Source organism: Seriola lalandi, unplaced genomic scaffold, assembly GCF_002814215.2.
Source record: "Seriola lalandi dorsalis isolate HSWRI2012SDOR001 ecotype SW California unplaced genomic scaffold, Sedor1 jcf7180002054371, whole genome shotgun sequence".
NCBI classification, from domain to species: Eukaryota; Metazoa; Chordata; class Actinopteri; order Carangiformes; family Carangidae; genus Seriola; species Seriola lalandi.
Window position 1 is genome coordinate 786 of NW_019524924.1, and position 24,365 is coordinate 25,150.

A 24,365-nucleotide genomic window follows, 5' to 3' on the forward strand; every position below is an offset into this window, starting at 1 on the left:
ACGTCATAGTATAGTATGGCATAAAATTTCAAAAAACGTCATAGTATACTAAGGCATAAAAATGCCAAAAAAATACATATTATAGTAGAGCATAAAATTGTCAAAAAACGTCATAGTATTGTATGGCATAAAAATGTCAAAAAACGTCATAGTATTGTATGGCATAAAATTTCAAAAAAACATCATAGTATAATAAGGCATAAAAATGGCAAAAAACGTCATAGTATAGTATGGCATAAAATTTCAAAAAAATGTCATAGTAAAGTCAGGCACAAAACGTCACAGCAAAGTAAGGCATAAAAATGCCAAAAAAAAGTCATATTATAGTAGAGCATAAAAATGTCAAAAAACATCATAGTTTAGGATGGCGCAAAAATGTCACAGCATATAAAAGCCTAAAAACAGGGTTTGAACCCTTGCCCTTCTCAGTGTGAGGCTATAGTCCTAACCATCGTACCACCATGCTGCTGGATCACTAACTCATTGTATAGCAAGGTATATAAAAATATCTATACTGCTCCGTGAAATATCATAAAACGTCATAGTATTGTAAGGCATAAAACGTCAAAGTATAGTAAGGCATATAAAAATGCCAAAAAACTTAATCGCGTTCTGTAGCGTGAAACTATCAAAAAACATCACAGGATTATAAAGTCTGAAACCAGGGTTTGAACCCTTGACCTTCTCAGTGTGAGGGAATAGTCCTAACCATCGCACCACGATGCTGCTGCATTGCAAAGTCATTGTATAGCAAGATATAGATAGATAGATAGAATTCATGTTGACATTTTCATGGCTTTTCTCTACAGAAATTCAACTCATAGTTTGACATATCCACCATTTTATGTTTACTTTTGACAATTGACTTGACTGCTAGCCCATAGAAGACAGAAGCCAAGGCCATCTTGCTAGTTTACGTTAGCTAACTTGGTTAAATAACATCAGTTAAATAACATAACATCAGTTAAATAACATCAGTTATTTAACCAACTAAATCAAATTAACAAACACAACACATGCTGAAAGCTGTAAAGTTATGTATGGTCAAAACGCAGTATTGCCAAATTTCTCCCTTTTTATATCAGAGTCTGTTATATCAAGACATTTCTCAAAACCAGAATATGATCAGGGGGACTTTTGAACACTGGAAATAAATCATGTACTCATCCCGGCAGTAGCCCCCGTGGCACTCAAAATTTCCCTGGAATTTTCTAGTTGTAAATTATGGTTCAGGAATCCTTAAGGGGTCTTTAAATGATTAACAGGACAGGAGAACACACAAAGCAACATTTTAGATGCATCTCAAAGACATATCTTCTGACAGTCGGCCTCAAGTAGACATTGCTTAATTTCAAAGGGTCACAAGCCAAAAAGATTGAGAACCACTGACCTTCAGCAGTGGTTCGTTATCTGGTTCTTCTCCTCTGGAGGTTGAAAGCTGCTCTGAACAAAAACATCAACATTTTATAAAACATTATAAAAAATAAATGAAACAATTCAATTAAGACAGTTTTTATTATTTAATGAGGAGAATCATCATGTCGTAATAAATACATCATCAGCTCCTGACAGCTCAAAGATTAAATGACTCCACAACTATCCCCTTCTCCATGTGTGTGCGCATGTGTCTCTTGAGCCTTGTGGACGTGGAGAAGCTCTTCTTACAGAAGAGACAGCTATGTGGCTTCTCCCCGGTGTGTGTTCGGATGTGCATGTTGAGGTCAGAGGAGCACCTGAACCTCCTCTCACAGTAGGAGCAGGGATAAGGTCTTTCTCCTGTGTGGATGCGCTTGTGCAGGAGCAGCTCACCAGAGGTGAGGAAGGTCTTTCCACATTGAGAGCACTGGTGGGGTCGCTCTCCCGTGTGAGTCAGGTTATGCCGGACGAGTGAGGTTGACTTGGCAAACCTCTTCCCACAGCGCGTGCATGCAAAGGGACGCTCGCCGGTGTGTGTGTTGAGGTGTTCGCTCTGAGCGCGCTTGGTTTTAAAGCTCTTGGGGCATTGTGAGCAGCTGAACGGCTTGAAGTTACTGTGGCTGCGCTGATGCCTGCCCAGCTCTCCCTGTGTGAGGAACGTCTTCTCACAGGTGGTGCAGGGGTACGGCCTCTCACCTGTGTGGATCCTCTCGTGGCGGGTGAGGCTGGCCAGCTGAGTGAAGCTTTTCTCACAGTGGGAGCACTGGAAAGGCCGCTGTCCGTTGTGAGTCAGCAGGTGTCTGTTAAGTATCTGAAGCTGCGTGAAGCTCTTCCCACACTCTGCACAGGGGTACGGACGCTCCTGGGTGTGGATCTGCTGGTGCTTATTCAGAAGCCACACATGGGTGAAGCTTTTCCCACACTCGCAGGAAAATGGCCGCTCGCCTGTGTGTTTCATCTGGTGTCTCTTTAAATCTGACGCTCGGCTGTAGATCTTCTCACACTGGGAGCATTTGTACTGGCGCCTGACCACGTGCCCCTGCCTGTGTCTCAGCCGCTCCAGGATGCTACTGAAGCTCTCGCCACATTTCTGGCATTTGTACTGACTGCTGCCTTTCTCCGATGTCTCCTCTGCTACTACAACCTCTGTCGTTATGTCTAGGAGAGGGTTGTATGTCTGGCCGCAGGCGCTTCGTTCGAAATGCAGTTTGAGCAGACCCATCTGTGTGAAGCGTTTGCCACACTGTGAGCAAAGGAAGGGCCGTTCTCCAGTGTGAATGCGCTGATGTCTGGTCAGATCCCAAGAGTTCTTGAAGCCTTTCTTACATTCGTTGCAAGTGTACGGGCGCTCACCCGTGTGTGTCCGCTGGTGACGTGTCAGGTCTGAGGCACGTGTGAAACTTTTACCACATTCCTGGCACATGTGAGGGTCAGGTCTGTCATGGATGGGGAACGGCTTTGGGAACTGAGGGAACTGGACCTTCTTCCTGGGGGCCTCAGCTGTCTCCGCAGCCTTCTGGACTTTGCTGTAGTGCTCTGGGTGACTGTGCTCAATGTGCTGCAGCAGGTAGGACTCCTGCATGTGGAAGAACGGACACTCGGAGCAGGCAAAGACCTGGGTGGACATCTCCACAGTGGTACCTATGCAAAAACACAGAGGACATAGGGAGCTGTTTTATGTTTCCCTCATTCCCCTCAACTATTTGTTGTGTTGTCTGCATGAAAATTTGAACTGCTTTTCACATACAACATTGCTGAGTTCAGATACCCAGGCAAGGTCGTGGTTTCCAGCCTTCAGGTTTAGGTCTTCTCCCATATGACCACAATAAGCTGTGTTAATTTGAAAGCTTGTGTCCACACAAGTCATTTTTATGAAGACCTCCATCCACCAAAAAATACCTGAGCAATAGGAAAACAACTAAATGTCGTCAGTCATTTTATCTATCTATCTACTGTGGAAATGTCACTGTCCACGCTGGCACACCTGGTAAGACCTTACAAATATCACACATATTTGATACAGACAGGATTCCTCAGAAACCACAAAGCCACCATCACAGCATTGGTGATGAGGTTATGACACACCCAATTGTGAAACAGTCACATCTGTAAATATAAGCCCCCCAAATCTTTCAAACAACTTCAGTCATGTCAAAGTGAGACTTTGGCTCTTATTTTGCTCACATGTGGTTGATTCTGTGGCATTAACTCTTTAATATGACCGAGGCATCTGTTTTACCTTGTGTGCCCAGGTGTTCGAGACTTTTGTGGTGCTGCAGGAGAGACCTTAGGTCATCAGGACTGGAGAGCGGCTGCAGGCAGTCCTTCAGCACGGAGGGCGCAGAGGTCAGCCATGACACTGTCTGTTCATGGAGGAATCACAAGTTAACTCTGTATCCAAGTGTGATCATACAGTCAGCTAAGAGGATGAAACAGAGCTTCTTTCACAGGTGGGATTTATATTAGTAAGGAATAAAAAAAAAGGTCTATTAGTAACTATAGCCTGACTGCTACTGGATTTTTGAGGCAGATACTTATATCATTTTTTTTTTTTAAATTTGTCATTACTAGTGTTTTTTACAATGATGATTCAGTGTGTGTGTCCAGTTGCAGCTGCTGTAGTGTTTGTGCAGTCAGCCGTCATATCCTACCTGACCGAGGTCTGGCACTGGCAGGAGCTTCTCCAGTTTGGAAAGAAACTCCCACACAAGGAGCTGCATGTCTGTGTCGTAGCTGAGACCATATTCTGTTGGAAAAACCTCCTAGGAAAGACAAAGGTGACAGTTACTCAAAAATCCAACTGTGGAGCGCAGCATAATTACAGAAAACAATGAAGTACCCAACAAAAAATCTCTCAGTTGGGCTCCATGATCCACGTGAAGCGGTCTTGCCTGGTAGAAATGCTCCCTCTCTGCAGGGTCTTTCAGTAGTGTTTGGATCAGCTCCATGAAAATAGCCTCCTCTGCATCCACCTCTGCATCTCCACTCTGAAATACACTGTCTTTGTTACTGAGACCATCTCACACAGTGTAAGCATATCAATGTGCCACTGTGTGGTATATGTGACAATGTTAAAGGGCACTGACATGTTGTCCCCTGTTTTGGGGGAATTGTAATAAGGCCATTGTGAAAACACTGCTCTCACTTACCCCTGTGTACCCTGGTGGGCGGATTCGTTCTAGGTGAGGCTGTATACACACAATGTTGGCCGTTTCCTGATTTTTGCACAGCTCAAGAATAACCTGAGGAGAAAGAAGACAAAGGAGTCCCTTCAGAATGAAGCATATCCATAAAATATGGCATTATTGTATGATTATTAACATTTTTGTCACTCATCTGAAACCCGCTGACTCACTTTCGATCGCAGTCGGAGGAGCAGTTTGCCTCGCTGCGTTGGACTGAGCAGGTCTGGAACTGTGGCCGTCACCAATGACACAAACTCATCCAGCTTTTCATAATCAAGAACGTCTCTCCGCTGAGCCACCTGCCACATGGCTGCAGAGAGCAGCCGCAGAGGAGGGATCAGCAGCCTCAGCGATGACAGTGGCAGGAATACATCTGTACAAACACAGACATGGGGTGGACAGGGTCATGACATGCGTATGTGAAGTGACAAGTGTCCTCTTGTGCTGTGCCATAGCTGTACATGAGAGGTAGAACCTCACTCAGATGAGTGCAGGCTGCCAATATAAACATGTGGGTGAGGTGTGTGGTGACAATTTAGGGTGAAGTATGAACTTGGCTTGAATGTTAAGGAGGTGAGGTCAATCAGTGAACCTTTTGTTTCAGATCTTATGACTTATTTTCCTTTTTTTTTTTTTTTTTTGATTGATCAGGAAACTGCCTCAATAAACAAGCAAATTACACAGCAACAGCAGTGAGAGCTTATGAGCTGTCAGAGGTCTTTGAAAAAATAAACTAGTGCAGGAAACTAAGACTGATGCAAATAACAAAACTTACAAACATCAGACTTGGTGCATCTCAGAACTGAAAACTGTAGTGAGGATTTACAACAGCTCTCTTTGCAGCAATGTTTTGTGTTTAGCCTCATCTCGTTTACCGTTTTAGTATCTTGCTTTTTTCTTTTTAGTTTTTGTCTACTTTGTTAGCACAACATATAAGGCATGCATAATATACATATACAGTGAGACACTGTACATGTCAGGAGACATAAACCATTGCACCAAGAAATTCCTCTCACACATCATAGATTAACAATAAGACTCTGCTTTGCTCCACAGCTCCTTTGCCCTGGGAGATGATTTAGCTTAGTTAGCCACTTAACCAAACAGTGGGACATGCAGCTTAGGCAAACATTGTGGTTTCTTGTCAGAATCAGAAATGACATAATAATTCAGTTTACTGAAGAATAATGCTTAAATACAGTAAATGTTGCCTTAACTCAACGTTTAGCTGTGTTTACTTTGGGTAAGTCAGCTACAATCACTGCTGTTAGCTACGGGCTATGTGCTAACGACTCTACGCAAGAAACCTGGTTCGCTGTTAGCTGCAATTGAATCATGAAACACGCCGGTGAAACGGACCTGTGTTTTCCACCTGATAGGAACTGACAGTTTTTTCCATCATTAAGGCAATAGAAAGACACTTTTAAAGGTCACTAAACTACCACATGCTACAAGCGATTTGTTGTTAGCTTCTTGCAAAGCGGAAACACGTGTGCGTTGTTTTCAAATTAAAAGTACCCAATGATGTGCGTAGGTACTGTGTATGTACTCAGGACTTTCATAGAGGCAGGAAAAGTTGTTGGCAGTTGTTGAATAACAGAGAAGAGCTGCTGCCTCACTCTGGAAGAGAAGAAAAACTGCATCCAGAGTCACCTGAAACATCAGAAGTCAACACACAAATTACAACTTTCTGCTAATTTTGCTTTTCATAGAGCTTTTCAAGCAGTGGAGCTAAAACTGTGATATTCATCCACAGGGTGGCGCTAAAGGAGAGGTAATTAAAAATAGTTCATTCTCTGAAGAGCAGAAATGATATCGTGAAAAATCATGGCAATTTTAAAAAATTGTGTTGTACAAAGGGGACACTTCAGTATGTGAGTGAGGCACTCACAGGGTCAGCAAAGTTTCTAATGAAAGGTCAATTACATTATTAACATGACACATGCTCAGTCTCCACATACAAATAAATCTGTTGGACCCACAACATCCTGATGACGTGCTGATCATGTGTCTTTTGGAAACTGAATGAATTGAATTCATTTTATTCATTCAACTGATTTCAAGTCAGAAAACAAACTGTACATTTTCAGTTGACTTGACTTTTAAATGGTAAAACTTTAATTTCAATTAGGAAAAAAACAGATAAAGAGGCAGAGAAAATATATTAAATATATAATAATATATATAATATATTAATCTATAATAAGCTTCAAAAATAGAAGGAAACAGAACACTATCTATCAGAACACAGACAGTTCTACCAGAACACAGACAGTTCTATCAGAACACAGAGTTGTATGACCTCACAGTGCAGTAATAACCGCGTTCTGCAGACACAGGTCTCACTTCAGCTTTTTCCTCACAGTGAACAGTCACACTATCTGTACTGAGCTACAAACGTATTATCACACCGACTAAAGCTGAAACCAGAGAGCGCAATAAGAAAGGAAGAAAAGCAAGAGGCACGGCACATCAACCCGGCTCATCTGAAGATGTCTGCACACAGACAGGTAAATACATTAAATGCATGTTAATGAAACAGCAGCAGTAAGTGAGTTTAGAGTTAAGAGATGAATCTGCACAGTTTAAAAACATTGTTTTTTAAAATAGTTATGAAGATTTTGTTAGTAAAAACAATTCTGTGGTTCAGTGAGTTAATTCACTGTGAGGAGAGGCAGCATCTGTTTGACTGTCCTGCTTTACACAGAAAAAAGATGAAAATTTACCGTCATTATATCAGATTACATCCAAGAATCTAGGTAAAAGATAAATTACAAGGTTTAATAAAAAGGCAAACAATGAAACAAAAACTATTGCACATATGATATTAAAACGTGGGCACAGAAAGACTGACAAAGAAAATCTTCAAGCAAGTGTCTAAAACAGTAGAAACATGGTTGTATACTACACAATCCAACAATACAGCAAGTAAGACTTTATATATTTACAATATATGAAAAGAATGAATGTTTCACGTGGAAATCCTGCTGCTGATATGAAAAAAAAAATGAAGGTTTAAAGCTGGATTGAGACTAAATGGTTCCCTAGTTTTCAATATGAAAATCAACCCGAACACTGATTGTCACATCAGCATTGTGTGCCGAGTACATTATACAGCTAATACTTTACTTCAGTAGAATTCTGTTTCAGGACTTAAACCCTGTGGTTCTTTAGCCTTCATATGAGAGAAGGGTCTGAATATTCCTTCTGGCACTGTTTACATGTTTCTCTACTAGAACATTACGTCAAGACCCATGGACAAGGAAAAAGACAACTTTGATGACATCATCAATTCACTTGTCTCAGACGTGGTCGAACTGGCTGCTGCACTTGCTGTGCAGCAAGTGATTGCTCAGCATCATGGGGACGTTGTCGAGGACGGAGACGTCATCTACCGCTGCTCCTCTCCAGCCCCGTCTGATGAGAGCATAATGACATGCTACTCTTGGCCGTCCAACACCGACTCAGACATCTCTGACGAGATTCCGTATGAGGCTCAGGATCTCAGTGAAGAGATTAGAAAAGCATGTCAAAGCTTTTTGGGTCCAGAGAACCAAGAGGAAGAGTATTTTGGAGATAGACATGAGGTCCTGTCAAGTGACACAGGATACTCTACCAGCACCTCCATCTGGTCAGAAGAGAGTGATAGACCAGCTTCGTGTGCTTCCTCTTCTTCCATCACAACAACCACTGAGGCTCTCCAGACACTCCAGTCCACCAAGTCTGTCAGGACACTGGCACCTGCAGCTGGCAGCAAAATCAAACTAGTAGGTAAGCCAGTCTTCAAAAAGATAAAATCACCGTGGACAAGAAGTTTTCGCAAGAAGATGACCAAGAGGGTGAAAAAGGTTTCAGCGGAAGCTTCTGCAGAACCTGACCTGACCTCCACCCCTCTGGAGCTGGTTGAGGGGGAAGAAGTAAGTTACTCTACGTTGGATGACCTCTGAGTTCAGTTGAGCCAATTTTTGAGGTTTGTTTCTCTTTTTATTTACTTTAATTGTTTTTCTTTTAATTCTAAATAAAAGGGCCAGAAGGAGCAGGACTGGGCTCCAGCTGAGGACCAACAGTCTTCTGGTCTAGAGCAACTGTTTGCTGACCCTCCACAGGCTGACGAACACCACGTCATGGAGATCTGTCTGCCCCCAGGATCTTCTGAAGAGGATGGGAGTGGTGTGTTTTCCCAGGAGGAAAATGCAGAAGCATCAGAACAGCAACCTGTCCTGAATTCGTCCACTATCGCCTCTATAATAAGAAGATTCTTTGAAAGTCTCACTGAAGAGTAGGTCATCTGTTCCCCCACTGATACTCCAGTGGATACTTGAACACATTTAAGACGTTTGTGTGGATTATTTCTGTGCTTCACCTTGTGTTTCTGTTCTGTGTTTTTTAGACAGTGGAGAGAAGTCAGTGAAGGCGTTTACAACCGAGGTGTGAAGGAGCAGCTAACTGACATGTGTACAGACATGCTGAAGAACATCTCAGACTCTGTCACTAGAACCATCTTACAGTCGTCCTCCACATCTGGCACCTTCAACCTGACCAGCCCCATGTCCTCAGAGCACATGATGAAGCTTTTCAACTGCAACATCCAAAGTTGTGTGGAAAGCTCCTTGAGTCAGGCTGTTTGTCAGGTCATCGGTGAGGACATCCCTGCAAGGATCTCGCCTGAATTGACACAGGCCACAGTGACTGAGGTGCTGGGTGAGGTCAACTCTGTCCTGACCACACAAGCATCCTCCAGCACCGCTGCTCCTGCCAGCAGCCGAGTGTCCAAAGACAGAGCAGGAGAGAAGTGTTTGGCAGGAGCTATTACAACAATGAAATCCTTCCTCACAGGACGAGGTACTCTCGTCATGAGAAGGATTAAGAAACGACAAAGTTTGGAGCCCAACAACAAAGAGGAGAAGGCAGCGAGAGGACAAAGCACCAGGAGGAAGGACTCTCTGTTGAAGAGATGTTTGATTGCAAGGCTGATGTCAAAGATCCAGCCAGCCCCAGTGGGAGATGTCACTGAACCTCAGAGTGATCAAAACAGCAAAGCAGACCTGAGGGTCACTCCAGTGGAGTTGGAGGACAACATGGAGGACGGGGACAAGTCACCAGACTCCTCTCTGTCTGCCATCGACTCAGTTCCACCTGAGCTCCATGAAGACATGAGCAATTCCTCTCAGTGTCAGTCCAAAGACTCTAAGAGGAGAAACGGCTTCTGCCGCTTTTTCTGCAAAATCCTTCCAAAGGTAAGGATGCATTTACATGGAGATGAAAATCAGTGCGATCACATTGAAATACACAAAAATATATTTGTCAAGAACCAATGAGATAAGACTGAAGTCTTGGTTATGGATCAAATGCAGCTGGATTTCTTGTTTGTTCAGGACTGGTCTCCCTGCTTTCTTTCCTTCTTTTCATTCTCTAACTGATCTGAAATCATAAGAATCCTTGTGTTTCAAACTTTGTGAGTGGTGAAGTGATGAAGCCTCTTCAGGACCAAACAAGTCTAGTTGTCTTTGACTTGAAAACATTAGTCGAACTGTAGCCTATGATTGTTACTTCTGTACTGATGTGTTGTCTTTCAAATCACTTTAAAAACAAAAGGATCAGAAAAATAAGAGGAAGGAGACGGACAAGAATGAGGCGAAGGAGGCTCGGTCCAAACAGGTTCCTCTGTGGATACGGCGGCTTTTCGGCAGCTGTTCTTCCAACAAGTAACTGGACCTGCAGCCATCTCTAGTCTCTCCCCACTTCTCCTTTCATCCCCTCTTCCCCATACCCTCCACCCCTTCCTCCCCATATCCTCCACCCCTTCCTCCCACTTCTTCCCATATCCTCTACCCCCATTCCTCCGTTTCCATCAAATTTTTATTTCATTAAATTTAATTGAATTAAACAAACTACTTCTTCTTATCTTCAGCATGAACACTTAAATATTGGTGGTGCTGCTGGTTTGTTGGACACCTACATGATAATACAGAGTGAGCTGCAACATGGCTTTTACACATTCATCAGTGTAAATGAGTTCACTCACAGATTCTGGGTCAGTTAATGAGCAGGAAAGACACTGAATCTACCACCTGTTTCCCGTCAGACTTGAGCACAATAACTGCCTCCTGTGTACACAAGGAAAACTATGCATCTAATGTAAGTGAGCAAAACATGATCCAGAGCATCAGTGCGCTTTATCTTAAATGGATAGTTTGAAAAATGCAAATAATGAGAAATTATTCTCTTCCTCGCCACCTCAGTTGATCCACTTCTTCATATTTCTGGATTTAAATGATGTGTTTGCTTGATGAACCTCACCAGTTCTTCCTGTCAGCCTTGCTCGCGCTCTGCAGCAGCTTTCTTTCTTCATCACTGATGAAATAATCAGATTCACTGATCATTGTTACAAGCACAGGTGCTACTAATGACACTAACGAGGGCTCTGGTCCAATAACTGCAACACTGCACTTAATGATGTCATCAGCTGCACCTGTGTTTACAGCAGTTTGACTTTCTAATTCAAACATCTGACTAAAGTGACACTTCATACAGAGTTAACATGGAGATAGCCTTGAAAAATGTGATTGATTTTCAGCAATATGAGATGATAGATCAAAGAAAATACTGGTATATTCTGCTTCTTAATGAAGCTCCTGCCATCAACAGATATAAACTATTCCTGGAACAAGGTCCTGGAAAACATCTAAAGAAGTCCAGCTGTTTAAAGGTCCCATATTGTATAAAGCGAGTTTTTTTGAGTATAAAGCAGGTCTGGATTCTATATTTCTTTTCATTTATTTTTTGGGGGATGACAAACCACAAAGGGCCTCAGGTCAGACTCGATCCCTGGCCGCTGTGGTAAGGACTAAGCCTAAATGATGCGTGCTCTACCAGGTGAACCACCGAGGTGTCCCCTAGGTTCTATATTAATATTGTTAAAGTGTGAAAGTGCTCAGTCCACAGAGAAATGCACATGAACTGTATTCAGGAACTGAGCCTTAAAACAAGCACTCAGGACTTCTGTACCCTTGTGATGTCACGACAAAGCAGTTGAACTGCAAAGACTATATAATGCCAAAAATCAAACTTTCACCATTTAGCAGGTAAAAAACAGTTTATTTGCAGTCAACATTTTAGTGTGCTGGAATCAGACTCCACAACAACACATTGTTCTTTAAAGTGCGCAAGTGTAACCTCATTTCTCTGCTGTCTCAACTGACCCCACACTGGATCATCAGATGGCTTATTATGACAAAACACACACACATCGCATGTGAGATTGGTCTTTTCTTTCCAGGACATAGTTGTTGATCAGACAATTTGAACATAAAACTAAAATGTGGTATAATTACTTAATGTCACCATTAATTCTGTTAACAGTAACAACTGCATCAAAAAAAGGCCTTCTCTACTAGCTAACATTTATATGGATAATACTCTTAATAGCACTTTAGTGATATTACAGGTACATTTTACATGTCTAATGGTGCCATTGCCACTTTTCAATGATAAAAATAGTTGATTTTCTTTCTCTTCCGCATGGCAACAAAATTAATCCAACCATGAAGAAAGACAGTCTTCAGCAACTGGCAACAGGTCACAGCAGGATGGAGTTCTGTGGTTCAAATCTCTGATATCAAAGCAGTATGCCATGTACATAAAACTTGCAGTTCCATGGTCCATGTCGTGGGAGCTTGAGATGGTATATCCAGCAACGCAGCGTTAATTCAGTGAAAGACTTGGTTATCATTCCTGACAGCAGGGCGGGACCAGCACAGCTCAGCTCAGGCTCCAGAGTCCAGGGGACTAACTTTTAACAAAAATAATCACATACAAAACAAATGTTAAACATCATAAACCACAGCAAAAACAAGTGGCAGAACTGCACAGAACAAATACATAGATATAAGCTACATTAAGTTTAGAGAAAATGTCTGGTTAAAGTATTGTATAAGGGCAGGGTGTCTGTGTGTTGTGGGGCTGAGAAGCAAGAAGGAAAGAACACTCCACCCAAATCTACAACAAACAAAGTCATCTAAAAGTTCTTATCAATGGAAGTTGTGTAAACATTTCCAAGGCAATCTGAATAACAGCTGAATATAATAATTGATGAATAGATCAGTGGATTGACAGACAATAAAGTAATACATTTTGGTCATTTCCAAGCAAACAGGCAAAACATTTGGTGGTTCCAACTTCTCAATTGTGAGATATAACATGAAACTGAATATGTTTTGCTTGGTCTATTTGTTTAAAATTAGAAAGGGGTAAAAATTGCTTTTCACTCTCAGTCCCAGTTCAACCAGACAAAACCTGGGTCACAGACCTGATACAGACATGCCGAAGTCTACGAAATGCTGTGACTGCTGCTAAATGTCTGATTAATTAAATTGTATTTGAACATACTTTGGATCCATTTGTTGAGTCTGTTGTCACTTTGGCAAAATGTGGTCAGTGTCAAAAAAATACATTACACACAACCATGTTCAATTATGTAACACGAAAATCTGCAGGGGCTTGAATACTGTTTGCCCATATGACCTATATATATATATAGTGTGTATAAGTAAAGCCTGTGGTATCTGTGGTCTTAACGTACATCTACACTGTAACTGACGGCACCACTATGATGACCTCTGGTGTATAACAAATATTTTAACAGGCAAGCCTCTGGGCTTTGTGTTTACCTGGAAAACAATTCTATTAATGACATATCAAAAAGTGACAAATAAATAGAGCCATCTAAATTAATCATCACTTCTCATGGCGTTAACAAAACTAGTGCATTAGTTTATAAACTTCCGTAGCCGCCCTCAGCTAGCTCTGCGCCAACTCCCACTCACCTTTTTACGGGACTATGAAGTACATGACGAGGAAAAACACGATGTCAAAGAGCACGAATAGCCAGAAGTCAAACCAGTAGGAGTGTTTCGGTAAAGACACCGAAGCTCCTTTAGTTTTAAACATTTTAAGGTCTTCCTCTGACTCCGTCACAGGACTTTCGCCGCGTCCCATCTTTGCTTGATGCAGCTGCGCGCTACCCGGAAGAGAACACACGACCGGTCAAGTAGTCCTTCAAAATAAAACCATTATGTGCTAATTTGTAAACCACTATTACTAAGTTAGTTTGTAATTACTTCCATTTTACTTGTACTGTCTGTCCATTGAATGTATGGCTTTGATTTTTTAAATTAAATCAACATTAACTGTACTGTTGTAATGTGTTATTTTGCATATTCTGAGAATATATCGGCTTATCATGTCTTTGATTAATTTGTATTTAAACACTAGAGGTCAGAAACACATCACCACAAACTTGTTACCCTCTGGGCTCTAGCAGTCTGTCCACACATGACAATGTCACCATATCTTACAATTTGATTCTATTTAGTGTTATCATTAATGTACCTGATGTCATTAACATGCAAGTAAATAAAATAAAGATTGCAATTGAGATGTTACCAATGTTTATTTTCTACAAATTACACTCTATTCCTGTATTTGTTGTTAACTTACTAGTGGTATTAAACAAGGTGCATGCAAAGAAAAAGTAGGGGAAAATAAGAGCTTCTTGTAAATGAGAATTTCTTTTTTTCAAACCCTGTCATTTGGAGAAAAGACAATTTACAGGAAAACAACTAATGTCACTCATTTAAGATATTACATTATTAGCTATATTCTAAACTGCTGCTAAATTTTCAGATATTTCTGTGACACTTAAATTAATAATTAATTGCTACATTCTGACAGACCAAGCTCCAGATTCAGTGCTTTCAAACTAAGAAGTTTCTCCATAGACACTAAGGAGTCAAATACTCCAACACATAAACTGGAGGCTTAAAAAGAGAGAACATCCAGAATGTAACACTCACTTTGGCTAAAATATTATCACCTGGGTCCATCTCTATTGCACTCACTAATGTTTAATGTCCTGTTTAACTATAGAAAGTAGACGTATAAGGTTTGATTTGTCAGGTGCGCAAAATTGTTTTTGGGATTATCTCCAAGGACAGGGACACTGTAACATGTTGACACTCCATATTCACTTTATTTATTTTTTTAAATGAATTTATGAAGTTACTAACTACTACTACTCCACACCATAAACAGACCACACAACTGGACACAAAAGACAAAAACTCAGCATGTTGTTTGCTCGTGTGACACCAAATACCATTTATTAGGGCTTTACAAAGACTACAAAATCCTCCAGATGAGTTAAATCACTGTCTCTGTCTATTTACATGATATGTTACATACAAATGTACAAAATATAAAACATTTAAGGACAAATGTTTCACCCAAAAAAGAAGAAAACTTTCTCTCAAACCAGAGTAAATGCTATGGTTTTCAACTGAGATGTAACTGCAAAGCGTAAGTGGGGAAAAATTACCAGTTGATCATCAGCACTATGGTGTACACTGTTAACGGTGTCAACGTTCTGCTAGCTCGGGAACTAATGGCCTACAACAGGAGTGTAGAGTAGCTGAGAGGGTTAAATGTGGGATATCTAAGCTCAGGTTTGATACATGGGTGTAAGTCAAGTTAAGGAGCAACCTGTTACCATGGTAACTACTCCCTTAGCATGCAACTACACACCCTTGCAGACACAAGGCTGGCGAAGTTGGCCAGATACATGTGCGAACCATCAGAGGCTCGGCTGCAGAGACACGTGAAGCTGAACACAGGTAGGATTGTAGAGGGTAGGACTGTCCTGAGGTTGTGAAAATGTGACTTGTTGGTCTCTGATGGGCTCTGACTGACTAGTAGCACCTGTTGGTTGTTGGTAAATGTATACAGTACGGTGTCGGGTCAGCTTCAGTGCCTCAGACAGCCGGCAAGCCTAACGTGGCGGTAAGCGTGGGTTAAAATGTCCAGAGAGGAAGTGCTTCTAAGGAACAACAGGCATTCCTAAAGACAGAGAGGATCCAGAGAATATTATGGCAGGATAGGAGGGGGGGAAACTGGAAAAGTGCCTATTTTTTGTTCTCAGTCTGTGATGTCAGTGAGTTAAAAAACAGTTTCCTACTGTACACCGTATGCCTCCTGCATAGGCAAAACATCCAATCACCACAAGACACACACCTGTTTCTGACAGCGTGTTGAGTTTTTGCATTTCTTTTTTTTTTCTCTGTTCTCATAGTACAATAATTTACTCAGCGGGTTAAGCATATTGTAACATCAACAGGGCAGAATGCATCTTTGATTCACTGTGCAAGACTTAAGTATTTACAACCCACCCCCACCTCAAAGTGTGCAAAACCAACCCACTCGTTAAACAAAGAGAGGACAATCAAAATTCAAAATGGCTTCCGTCCAATACACGCATACATAAAGATAAAGGTCTCTTCTCAATGCATCCCCTTTAAAAAGCCTCAAAACATGCTCATCAGGCTAGAAAACCCAAAACAGTTTGGTTGTGCTCCTGTCTGTTCAAGTGGGCCCAGCTCAACTGGGCGCAAAATAACAACTTAAAAAATACCCCACCCCCTTTTTAAAATGTTTTTACAATATTGGTCAGTTTTTAAATTCAAACACAGCATCAATTCTTTTATAATTCAACTGTCAGAAACAAGAAAGGGCGGTTTGGAGGAAGAGGGAGCGACCACAAACAAAAAGAGGCTATTTTTCCGACTACAAGCAGCATCTCTGACGTAGCGGGAAGCAAATCATCATCATCATCCAACTTTTTCTCACTATAGCCAATGGGAGAAGGAGATGTCTCCCCAACTTTTGCACATTTAAGGCAGCGAGAAAGCACCAGTATCATTGTTCCCTTACTCAGCTCTTGGGCTGATCTGGTTAACTTGCATTTGAAAATACTTCTGATTCTTTTTTGGTACCTCATGGATCCCGGAGGGCTGCAGAAGCCGAACAAGACCATCACATGAGTGACGGCAAGTTTCAAGCAAGACAGCTTGAAACATTCAATTCAATACAACCGATATTTTGTTGATTGATCAAACAGTGCCATAGCTCTGATTTATATCTGTTGGAGTGGAAACATTCAGTAAGTTTGCTTCTTTCCTGTTACTTTGAGTTTCCCTGTTGCAGCCAACTCTACCTGCAGGTTGCCACAGGAATTTAGTTATTCGCAATCAGCCATTTGCTCAGACCCACCCCCCTTACCTACTCTTGCTATGCTTGTCAAGCTTTCCATTTTTGCACCTCTGCAATGATAAAGATGATAAAGATAGCACATTTGCCACTTGAAATTCAGCTGAAGCTAGCTAGCTAATTAAGCTAATGTTAGCTCCACATCTCTGGCTGATTTTCACGTTTCCAGCCGCTTAATTTTAAAACGATAGTCTTGTAAAATTGGTCTTAAATATGCACTTGATTATATATTATATTGTGCTAAAGGACTGAGGCTAAAGCTATAAGTTAACTTCAGTGTGTTTCCACTTTTAATGTTACAACAGGAGACAGGGCTTTGAGGATGAGGATTAATCAATGTGTTTGGCCGATGCTATCTCAGGTAATGTTGGCTGGAGTTGCTGGAGTGTAACTTTCCTAAATTCAAGAATGGAGCAGGACGGAGCTGCATAATGCTAAACCCCCGCGCAGGCGGGTGTGTTTGCGGAGGTGTGACAATGGAATATGAGCCGGGAGGTCCATTTGGAGGGACGGATTTATGTGTTTAAACACTTATTAGATGCCAAAGCACAACACAGCGGGTTATAATACTCACAGACAGAATTTTACAAATCTGTGAAGTTATCACTGTTTGAGCTTTTCTTACTCTTTTGCTCGAAACCATCCTACAACTTTTTAAATGTTGTATATCTGTTACAACAGCTGCATGTACACTGCTTAGACAGGTGGAGGAATCCAAAGCTCGACAGACATGATTGGACAATCATTGTTCGGAGGAGGAGCTTAGCGAATGATTAACTGATACAGTTCGGTGATGATCCAAAAGAGGGCGCCGCCTGCTCTTCTCATGGTGCATTTAAAGCTAACGGGTGACAGCATGCTTCAGAGTGAGGAAAGCCAAAAACAACTTAATCTAAGTCTACAACCATGGTCAGCTCTGCATTGTGATGGGACGTCTGTGTGTATGCGTATGGTTGTGTGTGTGCACATTTGGCAGTAAATCAAAGGAAAACATTGGCACTTGTCCATTTTTTCTTCACAGTAGCAATGTGGCTGGATGACACACAGACAATGCGCTTTCATTGTGCTTGTTGGCATGCAGACCGGCGAGGAGCGGCTTGGCAGTGCCTGACACTGATGAGGTTCAGGGCAAGAGACCAGCACCACGAGGCTCAATTGACAACTGAGCTGAGGGCAGGAGGGATGTATGTGTGTGTGTGTGTGTGTGTGTGTGTGTATGTGTGTGTGTGTCGGTACACAATGATAATGTTAGTCTTGTGATCCTAATTGGGCTGTAGAGGCTTTGCAAAAGTCTCACATCAACCACTTCTGGTGCCATCATGGAGGTGCAGAATTGCCTGTACACAACTTATATTTAGAAAAAGTAAAGACACAAGGTGACAACAGGTGATTTAGTGGTAAACAACTGGTCAAAAAAGTGTCATTTAGCCCTAAACCTTACCAGAGCTGTAACCTTTGAGGAGCCAGTTCAGCTAACCACAAGAAACAGCTGTTTTTTTTACTTTACCTAACATTATTTAAACACAAAATCAGTCTGATGCATCTGTGATGAATCCCAATTTGCATGTGAAGATCAACAATCAGTGGTTCACGGCCACTGTTTTCTAAGAGCTAAGAACCTCCAATTACAGCCACCAGAGGGCGTTCCATCGCCTCAAATCACTCCACAGTGCTCTCCTCCTCCTTGCCTCCCTCAGTATGTGGGGTTGGACATCAGGTATCCCAGAGGTGGTAGAGATACAGTGCCTTGCTCAAGGACACTTTGGCAGGCTGGACTGTTGGTCAAGATGAGGGCTTGAACTGATTGAAGCCTCTGATTAAAAGAAAGTCTCCTTCTGCTGCCTGTGTGTAAGTGCATTTATATGAGTGTGTGTGTGTGTGTGTCTGTGTGTGTGTGTGTGTCTGTGTGTGAAGCACCTCTGTAAACAAGGAAAGACATAAACAACAGAACATGCCCCCCCATTGTAAACATCTGAAGATATAACTGGGTTTTTAAAAAAACTCAAATCCAGTTTTGTCACTCTTGGCTTTCTTACATTTTGCTGACACACTGTTAGATGGATGGAGTAAACTGTGGCTCATCATGGCTGAGCAGGAACTGTGATTTACTCCTTGGAAGTCAACTTCAGACACATCCCGTCCACACATATAGTGTATGAAAAGTTGTATTCTTAAAATGTTATACACCCATTACAAATGACAAGCTAATGTCACTGTTTGATTTCAGTAAAATAGAAACGATCCAACCTGTATGATTTTTTTTTGATCAGGTTGGTGACTGCTCTTTAAAATTTAGAATAATTTGATTTAATATTGCACCATCATTATGTAAAAATAGGTGTTTGATTTTGAATGGTGTGTATATCATTTTGGATAATAAAACTTTTTATATATCATACATCTGTGCAGGACTAGGGTTGGTGTCTGTTAGTGATGGAGGTTAAAATGTTCCCAGGTTCAAGGGATCCAAGGGTCCGGTGTCTCCCAGTGCAGCTCTCGCTCTCATAGTGCCGACTCCAGTGAGGAGTCCAGCTGGTCGTCATGGTGACTGGTGCTGTCGCTGTCGCAGCTCTGTGTGCTGGAGTAGTTCGCTGCCTCCTGCAGCCGCAGCAGCATATTCATCTGCAAACACAACACGGCAAACAGTTTAACAGAGACTGCGGCTGGAAAACTAAAGGCAAGCATGACACAGACACAGTAAAGTGTTGTTTAGAGTTTGATTAAGTTTACAGCCCCATTTCCTTTCATCTAAACCTGAGTGACAACTGCTGTTTGCTGCATTCTTGTATATGGTTTATCGAGGGCAGTGGTTACAAACCTGAGTGACTCTAGGTAGTTACAACAAATAATCAAGCACCTACACCCCTTTAAAAAGCAAACTGTCATTTTTACACAGATTTTGTTACTTTTAGACAGAACCCAGCAAGCTATTTCCCCGTTTCCAGTCTTGGTGCTAAGCTAAGCTAACTGGCTGTTGGCTATAGCCTTACACTCACCAATCTACATACACTTAGATACAAAATATTAGGAACACCTTTCAGTATAATGCACTCCAGTACAGCACCGCCTACAACCTAAAGCAGAATGACCACATTTCTGACAGTGTCAAACACTGAATGTGATGTTTGCACGCTTTACTATATTTTCTCTCTTCTAGTGAGGTGTGAGGAAGTGCTATCTCTAAGACGCCACTGTACTTATTACACCTACTAACAACACACAACAATGTAATGACTCACAAATAGGGTTGAATGATAGGCAAAAAAAAAATTCATATTGTGATATTGTGATTGTGGTGAGTCACGACTTTAGTGGGAATAATCATTTTTTCATTCTATTTTCACTGAAAAAATACAAAACTAATAATGATGTGATTTTTCATGGGGTGATTTGTGACTTGTATGTTGCACTTTTCCATATTGTAATTTAGATAATATTTTGATTAACTGTCAAGCCCTACTCATAAACTGTCTTCTGTTTTGTGTGTGTGTGTGTGTGTGTGTGTGTGTGTGCGTGCGCGTGTGCATATGTGTGTGTGTGAGTGAGTGATATAAGCTTATGGTAAATCTCCACAATAAAACAGCAGAACTTCTTATCCCTGTAACAGAGCTAATGGTCTAAATAATGCATCTGGTGAATTGCCTCAAGTGTTCCTAAAATGAGTCTTGGAACACCTGTGCTCAAACTGGACACACACACACACACACACACACACACACACACACACACACACACACACGCACACACACACAAAAGCGCACACACAAAAGCACAAACACAGACACACTCACACTTGCTAAATCAAGCCAGTTGTTTTTGGATGACTACCCTTTATTTCCTCTTGGGCTGCAATAACCTACCAAATGGAAATTAATTCTATCTCTCTCCGCCCATTTGCCTTCTTTTCTCTCTGCTCTCACTCAATAGTTCAGTGTGTGTGTGTGTGTGAGAGTGACTTTAGCAGCTTTCTTTACTTCACCTTGCAAAAGCCAAGGTAACATATGTCACAGGTTTCTATGGAAACCAGCAACGTTGAACTGAGTGACTTTATGAATCTGCACCATGCATTATAGACATTAGATTTACTGAATTAAATAATTTCATCTGGGTGATGGTTCATATGTGAGGGACAAATATTTATCACTGCTGCTCTTTTAATTAAATCCTGCTTTAACTTGTTATTTTTTTTAGTCTGTTTGTCTTAAATGCTCTAAATAAACTAAACTCTCCATAGGAGGCTCCTTAACAGCACAGATGAATGACTAGCAGTGTGTAATGTCTTCCTCACCAGGGGGTCTCCCTCAGTGTCGCTCTGAGACACTTGCTTAGACGAGGCTCCCTCCTTGGATGAGCTGTAGCCGTCGTATCCCACATCCTCTGGCCTCAGCTGGAGCAGCGACTGGCCGTCCTGCTGCAGCGCGGCGGCGTTCCATGGATACGTGTCGTTCACCCACTTTGACGGATCTTCCCATGCCGCTCTTTTGCCATACAGCTGTCGGAGAGGTATGGTTGAAGGTGAGCCCTACATGGTTTTTTTGATGATGTGGGGAGTCATTCATTTTTTGTTTAATGGAAAATCCTTTAAAATCATGTACTTCTAATAGATCTTACTGTGATGATCCACAGAGTTCATTTGAAGTATTATAGGACATACCTGAAGCCCTTCCCTCACGGCTTCCAGCAGGTAGGGCACCAGAGAGTAGTTCCACAGGTCAGTGAACCAAACCCGAGAGCCTTCGACGTCCATGGGGCAGGACAGGAAGAGACGGGGGCCTGAAGGGACAAAAGATGATGAGAGTTTGTTCGATGGAAGATGGAAAGACTGAATATTAATGTGTGTTCTGTAGAAAGACCCCACACAGGCTTTAGCATTAGTCGAACAGAAACTGTGTGTGTGTGTGTGCGTGTGTGTGTGCATGTACTGACCTATGGTGACATCAGAGGAGCTGTGTGCCTCCAGGAAGCCGTTGAGATGTTGCCAGGTCTTAGGGATCCAGTCGATGATCTTAATCAGGTCATTGCTGCGCATGTTCTTTTCGATCTCCGTCTCTATCAGCTTCCGCCGCAGGAAACGGCCCAGGAACCCTTTGACCGGCTCGGTGTGGTTGGTGCACAGCACCCACCTACGACAGGACGGACCATCAAAGCAGCGAGTTACAGATGATGAAACTTGTGTTGTCTCAGATTTTTCTACCAGCAGTATCAACTAAAATGGATTAACATTAAATTAATGTTTGGCTCATGATAAGCTTCCCCTAATGACTTCATGTTTGCCAAATCATCAGCTTGTCAAACATGCCAAGCAGAAATGATCCAACACTGAGAACATGCACTGTAGTCTATTCATTTTCATTTAAGTCTAATTATCCAAGACACATAATTACAGCACTCCCTGTGGAAGAATGCTTTTAGTTTACAAGCTGTGAAATAATGTGCTGATTGTCAATTAAAATCAAGGTGAGATGATGCAAGGCAAATAAAGCTAAAGCTAATAGCTTTGTGGAACCAATAACATTTGCACACATCACAGTCCTTAGACAATATAACATCGCAACACATTGAGTACTTAAACCACAATATAAACCACAAATATCACAATCTATTGAGTTTAAAGAGTGCTGTTCCAGTGGAAGTCAAGGTTGTCACAAACCTGAAGTTGTGGTGTAGCTCAAGGTTGGGGGAGGAGGAAACTCCCTGGTTCATGGTCCCAATAACATACGGACTAAAGGAGACAGAGACAACAAAACACATAATTACTGACTGATACTTCCACTTAATAACTGCTGCATCATGTTGCTGCTAGACACCAGCCTCGCTTCCCTCTGAATCACCGCCTGCTTGCTCACAGCCGAAGCACTTTCCTGGGTTTTTCTTTTTTCAGATTTGTGATTTAGGATTTTGACCTATAGAAATAAAACTGACTGGAGCTGACTACCAACAGTAGAACTGGGCACTTCAATCAGCCTGGCTAGGAAGAGAGGACGAGCTGTGACTCACCATTTGTGGTACTTGCAGTTGAGGAAGCCGTTGAAGATGTCACTGAGGGAGCCGATATGGTGGAGGTTGTCCAGGATGACCACAGTGGGGAGCTCTGTGTCCGTCTCCTCAGAGTTACACTGCTCTGCCAGGTTGGACAGGTACTGACGCAGATCCTGGGGAGGGAAGAATTAGCATTAGTTCTTAATGTGTGCACACTGATTCGGATGCAACATTTTGTTCTGTAGGTCTGGTAAATAAGAGTTCACAGGAAGCATTATGATTTTAGTCCCTACAGTTATTTAAATGCAAACTAAAAACAATTGAAAGAATTAATTGATGTTTACAGTAAATCACAGATAAACTGAACAGGCAACATTTGACATTTAACTCCTGTTCAAGCTTCTCTCCCTGTGGACAAAAAAATTACAATGTTTTCCACTGCTGTTATCAAAAACAGCTAGTGGTGATCAATCTCACATTCTGAGGCCCATTATTTAAATGCTGGTGTATTTTCCTCACACCAAAGAATGATCAAAAACCTCAGAGAAAAATATCAGGTTGTAAAATCAGTCCCTCACAATCAAAGCACACAGTTTTTTTTTTTTTCTAGAGATGCAATTTTGTTCCAGCATTCAATAATGATACAGGAAGAAATCTAAGGCAGAGGGGGCAGAGAGACCAATTTGTACACACACAGTAGCAATGCAATGCAACCAGCTGAGACATCTCTGAAGATCTGTTCATATTTGCATGTGATACACAAACCCTGTTTGGTAGAAAACCAATCAGCGTCTGGTGTTCCCTTCACTTTTCACAAGTAAAGGAGTAAATTAAGTTGCGTTCTGGGAAATGTAGGAATCACAAGCGGAAGAGAAGGCAAAAGTGAACCCAAAAATGATGTTAACTTTAAACTGCAATGCACCAAGATCCTAATTCCTTCACAACAACATAAAACCTGTCTGTTCTCTCTACCTTGCTGGAGTTCTGGTCCACGTTGAAGCTGGCCACGTTGTGCTCAGTCACCTCCTGCCCCATCTGGGAAATGATGTACTCGGCCAGCTTTGCAGCCAGGAAGGATTTGCCTGTGCCGCTGGGTCCCGACAAGATGATGCGACGGTGCTCCATCAACAGGTTCAGGTACCGCTGGATGATGGGCTTCGGGATGAGTGTGTCAAACACCAGACTGTCTATGCTGTTCTCCTTCACTCCTGGGAAGAGGAGGGAAGGAAAGAGATTGATTTGTGAGGGAAAATGAATGTAGTAAGGTTTTATATTGTTATATAAGGTTCTAGGAAATAATATAAACGTTTATAATGGGTAAGAATCATACATTTCTCCAGTATCAAACCCTTTCCTTTAGAACCTGAACCTGGTTTCAGCAGCTGCTGTGATCCTGGAATAGAAAGTCGTTGCTTCCTTGCTGCCGTACCTTTGAGGTTGACCTTGATGACGTTGTTGTCGCCCACCAGGTAGCCGCAGGGCAGCAGCTCAGGCACTTCGGAGGCGTGGGCGCGAACCACCTCGCCCATCCTGTAGCAGACAATGCTGTCTGAGTTGAGACCCAGGCTGGTCAGAGGGTCCACCCGAAACACGTACTCCTGCGGGGAGGGAGGGAGGGAGGGAGGGAGGGGCGAGAGAGGACAGTGAAAAATGAAGAACTGCAGTATTGATGCTTAAAAATATGTT

General features: G+C 42.0%; 2 protein-coding genes and 1 long non-coding RNA gene across 4 annotated transcripts in view; all 3 read right to left on the reverse strand.

Annotated features, from left to right (window-relative positions):
- Positions 1-1,496: 1,496 nt before the first annotated feature.
- LOC111656834 (uncharacterized) lies at positions 1,497-6,100 on the reverse strand. Its single transcript, XM_023408714.2, has 7 exons — positions 5,961-6,100; positions 4,772-4,974; positions 4,566-4,658; positions 4,308-4,403; positions 4,068-4,178; positions 3,656-3,779; positions 1,497-3,057 (listed from the first exon to the last, which is right to left on the reverse strand). Exons 1-7 carry the CDS (start codon positions 6,001-6,003, stop codon positions 1,574-1,576), a joined length of 2,154 nt encoding a protein of 717 aa, XP_023264482.1. The 5' UTR covers positions 6,004-6,100; the 3' UTR covers positions 1,497-1,573.
- A 5,578-nt stretch (positions 6,101-11,678) lies between these two features.
- On the reverse strand, positions 11,679-13,620 carry LOC111656837 (uncharacterized). Its single transcript, XR_002760901.2, has 2 exons — positions 13,427-13,620; positions 11,679-12,393 (listed from the first exon to the last, which is right to left on the reverse strand). It is a non-coding gene; the product is annotated as an uncharacterized LOC111656837 (long non-coding RNA).
- A 1,111-nt stretch (positions 13,621-14,731) lies between these two features.
- nav3 (neuron navigator 3) overlaps positions 14,732-24,365 on the reverse strand; it is a 206,237-nt gene continuing 196,603 nt past the window's right edge. For both annotated transcript variants that reach the window (XM_087174682.1, XM_023408709.1), the window contains 8 exons: positions 24,109-24,277; positions 23,652-23,887; positions 22,698-22,852; positions 22,351-22,422; positions 21,627-21,823; positions 21,355-21,473; positions 20,989-21,192; positions 14,732-19,322 (listed from right to left, as the gene is read on the reverse strand). In XM_087174682.1, the coding sequence (XP_087030808.1) occupies positions 19,203-19,322; positions 20,989-21,192; positions 21,355-21,473; positions 21,627-21,823; positions 22,351-22,422; positions 22,698-22,852; positions 23,652-23,887; positions 24,109-24,277 (1,272 nt within the window). In that variant the 3' untranslated portion in view covers positions 14,732-19,202. The remainder of the gene's footprint in view (positions 19,323-20,988; positions 21,193-21,354; positions 21,474-21,626; positions 21,824-22,350; positions 22,423-22,697; positions 22,853-23,651; positions 23,888-24,108; positions 24,278-24,365) is intronic.

Bases quoted from the DNA above. Each gene is read 5' to 3' on its own strand.
- LOC111656834 (XM_023408714.2), bottom strand. From the start codon at position 6,003: ATGATGGAAAAAACTGTCAGTTCCTATCAGGTGGAAAACACAG. The intron at 4,404-4,565 runs GTAAGTGAGAGC...AGTGTATTTCAG, and splicing joins GCCCACCAGGGTACACAGGG to AGTGGAGATGCAGAGGTGGA. The intron at 3,780-4,067 runs GTAGGATATGAC...CTCCATGAACAG, and splicing joins CAGTGCCAGACCTCGGTCAG to ACAGTGTCATGGCTGACCTC.